At 36.7% G+C, this 9,617-nt stretch overlaps 2 protein-coding genes across 2 annotated transcripts; both read left to right on the forward strand.

The window, feature by feature from the left end:
* Nucleotides 1–87: 87 nt before the first annotated feature.
* Nucleotides 88–2,730, forward strand: LOC102614367 (ABC transporter G family member 6-like). The gene has a single exon (XM_006485931.4). The coding sequence runs from the start codon at nt 328–330 to the stop codon at nt 2,584–2,586; it is 2,259 nt and encodes a 752-aa protein (XP_006485994.1). The 5' UTR covers nt 88–327; the 3' UTR covers nt 2,587–2,730.
* Nucleotides 2,731–7,771: 5,041 nt separating this feature from the next.
* Nucleotides 7,772–8,543, forward strand: LOC102614085 (hypothetical protein). Its single transcript, XM_006485930.4, has one exon. The coding sequence runs from the start codon at nt 7,828–7,830 to the stop codon at nt 8,413–8,415; it is 588 nt and encodes a 195-aa protein (XP_006485993.1). The 5' UTR covers nt 7,772–7,827; the 3' UTR covers nt 8,416–8,543.
* The last annotated feature ends 1,074 nt before the right edge of the window (nt 8,544–9,617 follow it).

Raw genomic sequence — 9,617 nt, forward strand, 5'->3', positions numbered from 1 at the left:
GAAATATAATACCCCTTAAAACCCTAAAACTAAAACTCAGCTTTTTACATTTATACATTCATTTCTATATATACATACACAAAGTCCCACAAACCCCAACAAAACACAAATACACAGCCCTTTCTCTTCAATTTCCTCTACGAAACGCCACCGTATCATTCACCACTACCCGTCTCGTGAGAAATGCCGTTAACCCCTCACAAACAACAACAGCCTCCCCTATAAACCAGGGTAACACATGCAATCACGCCGTTAACGTCAATCACCGCCGTTAATCGTTATCTCCTATAAATACTTGAAAAAGTTTCTAAATTCACAAATCACAAAATGTCTAATCGCGTTGTTGCGGAGAATAATACATCGCCCGCAAGAGACACTTTACCGTTCTTCAGTACAAACTCAATGGAGCTGACCCACATCACGCGATCCGCATCCGGCGTGTCGCCCACGCTCGGCCAGTTGCTCAAGCGAGTCGGGGACGTACGGAAGGAGCAAACCGGCGACGAGACTCCGGTCCATCAGATTCTCGACGTCAGCGACACAAGCAGCGTCGAAACAAGATCACTGCCTTTCGTTTTGTCCTTCAACAACCTGACTTACAGCGTCAAAGCTCGCCGCAAGTCCATCACTCTCCCCGCAGTGTTCCGCCGTCAACCTCATCCCCTCGGCGCCGTCACAGCGACGGATCCCGTTCCAGGCGAGAACTTGTTCTCCAAAACAAAGACTCTGTTGAACGACATCTCCGGCGAGGCGCGCGACGGAGAAATCATGGCGGTCCTTGGGGCTAGCGGCTCCGGGAAGTCGACTCTAATCGACGCGCTGGCGAATCGTATAGCGAAAGAGAGCTTGAAAGGTACCATCAAGCTAAACGGCGAAGTGTTGGAGTCGAGGATGCTGAAGGTGATATCAGCTTACGTCATGCAAGACGACCTTCTGTTCCCGATGCTCACCGTCGAGGAGACGCTGATGTTCGCTGCCGAGTTTCGGCTGCCACGTACACTGTCGAAGTCGAAGAAGAAGATTCGCGTCCAAGCTCTGATCGATCAGCTCGGCTTAAGGAACGCGGCAAAGACAGTTATAGGAGACGAAGGACACAGGGGAGTGTCGGGCGGCGAACGACGTCGTGTCTCGATTGGAATCGACATAATTCACGACCCAATCTTGTTGTTCCTCGACGAGCCAACCTCGGGGTTGGACTCCACGAGTGCTTACATGGTCGTGAAGGTGCTGCAGAGAATCGCTCAGAGTGGCAGTATCGTAATTATGTCGATCCACCAGCCGAGTTACCGTATTCTCGGGTTGTTAGACCGGATGATATTCTTATCCCGTGGGCAGACCGTCTACAGCGGCTCCCCGATGAACCTGCCCCACTTCTTCGACGAGTTCGGCCACCCGATACCCGAGAACGAGAACCGGACCGAGTTTGCCCTAGACTTGATACGAGAACTCGAGGGGTCGCCCGGTGGGACCAAGAGCCTGGTCGAGTTCAACAAAACGTGGCAGAATATGAAGCAATCAAGAAACACGAACGCGCACTCGGACTCACAAGGCCTGTCGCTAAAAGAAGCCATAAGTGCGAGTATATCAAGAGGCAAGTTAGTGTCCGGCGCAACAAACAATGACGCCAGCAGCCCCACGTCAATGGTGCCAAATTTTGCCAATCCCGCATGGAAAGAGATGGTTGTGTTGTCTCAAAGATCCGTCACAAATTCGCGTCGGATGCCGGAGCTGTTCGGCATCCGAGCTGGAGCGGTCATAGTCACCGGGTTCATCCTAGCCACCATCTTTTGGCAGCTCGACAGCTCCCCTAAAGGGGTTCAAGAACGACTAGGGTTCTTCGCATTCGCCATGTCAACAACTTTCTACACGTGTGCCGACGCCCTCCCGGTTTTCCTCCAAGAGCGTTACATTTTCATGAGAGAGACAGCTCACAACGCCTACCGGAGGTCCTCTTATGTCCTATCTCACACGTTGACATCACTTCCGGCTCTTGTCTTCCTCTCGTTTGCATTCTCGGCCATAACTTTCTGGGCTGTGGGTCTCGACGGTGGCTTCTTTTTCTACTTCTTGATGATGTTCGCTTCGTTTTGGGCTGGTAACTCTTTCGTTACGTTCCTATCCGGTGTCGTTCCTCACGTTATGCTGGGCTACACTATCGTTGTGGCCATTTTAGCCTACTTCTTGCTGTTCAGTGGCTTCTTCATCACCCGGGACCGAATCCCGCCCTATTGGATTTGGTTCCACTACTTGTCACTGGTTAAGTACCCTTATGAAGCCGTGTTGCAGAGTGAGTTTGGTAACCCGGTAAAGTGCTTCGTCCGCGGTGTTCAGATTTTCGACAACACACCGCTCGCGGCTGTCCCGACTGCCATGAAAGTGAGGTTGTTGGAGACATTGAGCAGGACATTGAACATGAGGATTACGACGTCCACGTGCTTGACCACCGGCGTAGATATATTGGACAAGGAAGCCGTTAATCAATTGAGCAAGTGGAGTTGCTTGTGGATCACGGTGGCCTGGGGATTCTTCTTCAGGTTTCTCTTTTACTTCTCTTTGTTGCTTGGCAGCAAAAATAAGAGAAGGTAATTAATTACACTGAAAAATCTTAAGTGGCCTTCATGTAAAATTTTCTGTTGTGTGCAATTTTTTTTTATAAATAATTTTGAGTATGGACTAATTCCGCTGTAAAACTGTTATATTTTTAATTACTGTGATAATCTTTCTGTATGTTGATAAGATATATTCTGTTCATGATTAAATACTTACTCATTCATTCAATGTTAATTTTTATTTTTTGAAGAATTTGTATGAATTGAATGAAACTTATTGTTGATCCATTAATAGTTTTGAAAATCGAGAAACTTAATATGCAGATGGTATATATATTTGAGGAAAAGCTATACCTAACTAACACCTACTTGTTTTGCTTCTTATGAGTGAGTGATTATGTAAAAATACGTATAGAGTTAGCCTAACTTTGACTTATCTTGTTTCTTATTGTTTATTTTGTAAGGTCAAATGTTGTTCAATAATGTTTCATTAATTGTTTGATTGTTTGCATTTGCACCCAGTTGCATGTGTTAAGATATGTATAATTCTTTGATAAGGTTATGCTCATTTTAATAAAGTGAGGATGCTACTAATAAATAAAAAAATAAATTAGTAAAGTAATAAATTTAGTTAAACAAGATGATTATGTAAATAGAAATCACCTAATTTCTTGAATATGGAATATATTATAAAATTATACTGTATATTAGAAACCATATAGGGATTAGAATAAAGAATTTTATACACACACATATATAGTCATGTTTAGGTATGAAAAATTTACGAGGACAAAGTTAAAAGACAAGAAAAAAAAAACATAAATTCTAATATACTAAAAGAACAAACTCCAATATGTTAAAAGAAAAAAAAATATTGCATTTGAATCAATGTTATATATATATAAAGTTCTTAATAAGCTGAAGAATGAAGAATGAAGATAATGATTCTTTTAGATGGTCAAATAATTTTGACACAATCAATTAATTTATTGTTATTGTTAAATACCTGAAGAGTCTATATGGGAAACTCTTTTAAGTTATAAAATTGTACACGATTATGCCGTTGTAGCTCATTCATTCACAAAGTTTGGTAGCAGATTTCTTGGCTCAGTTGATCACTCAAAATGGCCATATATTATGAAACACAGGCATTGCATGTGTTTTCATTGTTACGTGTACTTTTTTCGGCTTTTCAGTTTTCATTAACTCGTGTGGTTGAACCAAAAGCAGCTACTCTCCATCATTATTAATTATCATCACATATATTTGATAAGTTTTCACGAGATTCAGCTCTGACAAGCTAAAATCATTGCTTTAATCAGCATAACATCCCATATATGTATAGTGAGCTATCCTCACCATATTAAAATGAGAATGTCATTAAATAGTTAAAAAAATATAATTTTTAATATATTAAAATTTGTTTTTTTTTTAATATTTTAATGATATTCTTATTTTAATAAACTAAGGATGTTTTCATTAGAGAATGACTATACGTACATACATATACATGCATGTGTGTGTGTGTTGGAATGAAGGAATTAAGTTAAGAATAAGTTAAAAATAAGAAAGACACACACTCCAATACACTACATAACAAATGTATTGCATTCAAATGTGTGTTTTGATTATCTTTTTAGTTTAATATTTCTTAACTTAATAAATTAAGGGATCCTTTATTAGATAATGACTCTATATATATGATCTTTAAGATGCATAATTTTTTTTTAGTTCAAACAACCAAATATTATTATAAGTAACAAAAGTAATTTGATTTCTTAAAGTGCATGTTTTCATTAGTTTCAAATTATTAATGTTGTATTTAAGTTTGTCATTAAGCCCATTTTAAGAAACATTAGGATTTAAATTTCACCGCATATGTTCAACAAATCAATAATTATTTTCAGTATCTTTTCTATTTGCTATTGTTACACTCAAATCTTGGTTTTCAAAGGGAAAAAGATGAAAATGAAATATTGTATATACAAGAGTCTCAAGCATGATACTCGACGAAACTTAACTTGTATACGTTAATAATATTGTTTTTGGTAAGATTATTTTGTTGTATGAAAAGACATGTACAAAATTTGGTTTCATGTAGAAAATAAAAGCTTACAGCCACGCATAGGCCCGAAAATCAAAGTTCAAATCAATTGCCGTGTCTTCCTCTTCTTTGGCATGCATGTGCTCGTCGTGTCCATTTACTTGCGAGCTGCAGCCATTAATATTAGCTAAAATTTCAAAGACTTTTGAGCAATATCTTAAGGCTTCGGATTGTAGCACCCATAATTGCAAATTGGTCAAGTTACAAGATTTTCCATTCTTGCTCGCTAAAAGCCTCTTGAAAATGTGCACGAAATACCAGATTTTGACAAAGTTGCCATATCTTAAGGCCATCGGGTGTCGCAACAAGAAGAGTAAAGATTAGATATAGAAGAATACTCCATTTCTGAAATCTTTTGCCAGAACTTGAGGCCTTGGAGAGTTAGAGTGAAACCATATCCGGAAATGACTACAAGTTTAGAAGCAAGAGGGGTGCTCATTTTGATGATTCGTGTTGAAGAGAAAAATAAAAACACCAGTTACACCACACACGTTTACACAAAATAAAAAAAAAAAATTGGGTAACTAGTATTTTCAGTTGATATTAACTCGTACACAAAAGGGTAGTAATGTGTTCTAGGTTATTAATTTAAAAAAAAAAAAAAAACTCGCTAGGTTGAATTTTGAGGTTTATATGATTCAATTAATAAGAATAACACTATTACCTCTACAGATACTCCCGCTGGTTCGAGACTTTGGCCTTTTACAGTGGAAGCCAAAAGTTAAAGAGTTCAATTCTCAATAAATATGTTTAATTGGTTTGGCTTAAAAATAAAATAAAAAAAAAAAGAAAAGAAAGAAAGAAAGAGGCTACTCAGCATACAATCGGGTTATGTTTATATAGTTCAATTTGAGTCTATTATGTGCATTAGTAAGAAAATATTTTCTTGCATATAACCAGAAAGTTTTTGAAATATTTACTTCCATATATATGCCAGAAATTTTGTTTGTTTGTTTCTTGTCATTGAAAGAGAATACCATTGAAGTTTTCAGACTAGAATTGCTGTATAAGGTCTTCACAAATTTCCCATTGTAAAAATAAGGTTAAAAAGTTCAAGAGTGACTTGGGCTTTGATTTAGGGAAAAAAAATATTGAAAGAATACTTGGGTTTAACTCTAACAAATGAATATCTTGCACATTAAATTTGTATTTTGCAATACAAAGAAAAGGTTGTAATTAGTTCATCAATTTTCCCGACCTCATATAATAAACTCTTCTTCAATCCAAATATCTCAATATCGTCCTCAAAAATATAATAGGTATATTTTTATCATTTCTTTTGGAAGAAATGAAAAGTAATTCGTATGTTTACTATATTTTTTTAAGTAAGAATAAATACGAGTGAATGTAATGTATCTATAACCATTTATAAAAAAATATCGAATAAATTAAATTACTAACTATCCTGAATTCATGTTAATTATGTTCTGCTCATAATATCTTGTTTTCCTTACATTTATTCTTGATCCATTCATAAATATTCTCTCACTAGTGATAGATGTACTATAATTAGTACAAGAACATAGCATAGTATCAGTATAGGTCAAAAAGTTTTTTTTATTATATATAAAAAAGATTCATTATAAGAAATTTTTTTAATGGAAAATTATCACTGCACCACCTCTATTTTGTTTTATGTTCATCCAACCACCGTAAAATTCTAACATGTTTTTTGCACCACATTTCTTTTTTAATTTGTATTAATTAGCCACTTTTGCACCAACACCGTTAAATAATTAAAATGAAATGAAAATTTTGACCTAAATAAATTAAAAGATCATTTTATCTTATAAGAGATTTGAAAAATAAAAAAATTATAATTATAAAAATACCCCTAAATTTAATAAAAAAAATTCAAATAGAAGTGCTCAGCTAATTTTTATTAAATTTAGATTTTGTAAAATTTTAATATTTATTTTATTAAAAAATTATAATTTTTCAAAATTTTATTAAAAAACTGCATCTATTTATTAAAGAAATAAATCCCAAAATTTGGTAATTATTTTTATAATTATAATTTTTTTATTTTTCAAAGTTTTTATAAAATAAAATGCTTTTTTAATTTATTTAAGGGTAAAATTATCATTTCATTTAAATTTTTTAATGGTGTTAGTGCAAAAGTGGCTAATTGATACAAATTTAAAAAGAAATGTGGTGCAAATAATATATTAGAATTTTGTGGTAGTTGGATGAACAAAAAACAAAACAAAGGTGGTGCAATGATAATTTTAATCTATTATAGATTTTGTACTCTTTTTAGAACAAACATTTTCTTTTTTATTTGTTTCCTAAATTTTTTATTTAACTCCAATTACTTAAAGGCTAAGGGTGTGTTACTTATTGAAGTGGGAGAGAGGAATGTGAAGTCTTCTCATTCGAGTGTTTATATGCTCATTTAAGAGTGGGAGTGAGAATCCCACTCTATGGATCTCATCCGTGGAGGTGAGAATTCCACTTCTCACTCTTTTGATTTCCAAAAATGCCCTTTTACTAATCTAAAAAGTTACATATGAATAATCAAGAACTTTTAGTTTTAAATAATTAGAATAAAATTCATGAAAATTTTTATTTTTACCTCATTAAAAGTATTAAAATTATTATTATTTCATACAATTAAAATTAATAATAAATAAATAAGTTATTATACAAATTTATTTTCTTATTAATTTTCTAATTAAAAGCTACATACTCTTTACATAAGAGTAGAATTATCATTTATGACAATTCACTCCTAATTTAAGATAAAATAAACATATTTTTTGGATTCTAATCAACAATCCACACTTTTATTACAGTCTAAGTAGATACTCTATTTTTGCTCTCACTTTACACTTTCAATTTTACAATTCTCACTCCTTAGGATTGACGCTCCATTTCAAAAAATAAACTCTACCTAAATGTCGTTAATAGACCAATTACAGCTAATTTCGCTAATTGGGTGAATTGGGCCGTGTTCAATGCACCTACTCAAAATCAACATTTGCTAGAAAGAATCGTCATCAAATCGAGCCCAATCCCCACCCGCCACTGATTACTGCCACGTAGACAGATCACAGCCCCATAATAAAATTATTTAAGGACTATAAATTATGCATATTTTTGAAATAGAAATATTTTCTTTCAAAAGGAAAAAAAAGAACCTTATCTAACTGAAAAAACAGAACAGACACAAAAATGGCTTCCATATCAGCTTCTTCTTCTCTCCAATTCTCCACAAACCCATTCCCCTCATCACGCGCCCCCCCACTCTTAGACCCCCACGGGCATAAACCCTCCACGTACACCTACACCTCCACATTCACCACACGCGCCACCGATTCCGAAACCCCAGCAGAACCGGAAACAAGCCAACCCGACCCGGACGACAAGTTCGAGAACCGCCTATCCAAACTTCGAATCCGATACCGGAGCGGAACCGGTAAGAAAGCCGAAGCCCGAAAATCCAAAAAAGGGTCGACGGCGAAATCGGGGTCATCGATGTACCTGCCGCCGGTACCACTAAATGAGCCGATGTCGGGCGGGTTGAAAGTGGATTTTGGGTTCAGCTCGTATAGCGAGAGGATCAATGGGCGGATTGCGATTTTGGGGTTAACGGCGCTGGTGGCGGTGGAGCTGGCGACAGGAAAAGGGGTGATAAATTATCACACGCCGGCTATTGTGTTGATTCAGGTTTATTTTGTGGCGGCGGTGAGTGCTTTGTTTGTTAAGTATGAGAAAGAGAGGGTAAGTGTGTGGCCGGAATCGGCTGTTGAAAAGAAATAAATTTTAGTGGGAAAAAAATGTAATCATTTAAAATTGAGTTTTTTTTTTGGCTATTGTTTGTTCTTTTTCGTTAATGTTATATTGGGTGAATTTTTTAAATGAGAAAAAAATGTTTTGGCAAGTGAAAATGAGGGTGGGAATTACTTAGATATATGACTTATTGAGGATTAAAATCTCTATTTATATATAACGCAATAACCAAAGTCACAAGAATTTTTTTTTTTTATATGGGCTTAACCCATTATTGTCAATTTGTCATGCCTCGGCCTTTTACAAAGACATGTTTCCAGTTTCGATCCATTTTTTCCACTTTTAATCCGGGCTTGGCGCTTCCAATTCTTTCCTTTGGGCTTTAAGCAAACTACCTCTGGCCCATTATCCACACCTTCGTCCTCTTCTCCACTCTCTTGGGCTCCCGCTTTTGCTCCAAACCCACAATGGCCAAATTTCTTTACCTGGTTAAGTTTTCACATTCCCTCCTTTTTTCACCTGCTCTTCCCGCTTCTCCATTCTGCATTCTGAATTGTTTCTAATTGACAGCTGTCACAGATAACTTTCTGCAGCCTATTGGCTGCTCTCTTGATTCTATCGAACTAGGCATTAATTGATCTTCACCTACCTCCTTCTGAATGCCGCCCTGAGTAACTGCCACGTGTTCATCGTCTTGGTTCGTGCTTAGATCTGTTCCGGTTACGTCGGCCATGTTCCATGGGGAGATCTGTTGAGGTTTAGCCGGTGAATTACTCCTTTGGTCTTTGTACCCCGTCTTTGTTGAGTGGTTGGATGATGTACCGGTAGCCTTTTGCCCTTTTTCATGACTTCTGTTGGCTTTGGGTCTCCCGTACAAATGGACTGCCTGCATCCACACTCCATAGGCGAGTTTATCCTTTGGCTGCCCTTCGTACTTATCACACTCCTTATATGGGTGCCCTATCCGGCCACAGCAGAAGCAGAAATCTGATAGCCTCTCATATACCACTGGGATCGGGATGTCCTCTTCCCCTTCCTGCTCCACATAGATTATCTTTTTCAATGGTTGTGTGATATCGATTGAGATTCGTACTCTTGCGTATTGGCCAATGCACTCCCCTTCTTCATCTGCATCAATATCTTCCACAGTACCAATGGTTCCCCCCAGCATTCTTACCGTTTCTTGCTCCATGCATCCGACTGGAATATTATGTAATTGCACCCAAAAGGCT

This window comes from Citrus sinensis, chromosome 4 (assembly GCF_022201045.2).
Source record: "Citrus sinensis cultivar Valencia sweet orange chromosome 4, DVS_A1.0, whole genome shotgun sequence".
Lineage (NCBI taxonomy): Eukaryota > Viridiplantae > Streptophyta > Magnoliopsida > Sapindales > Rutaceae > Citrus > Citrus sinensis.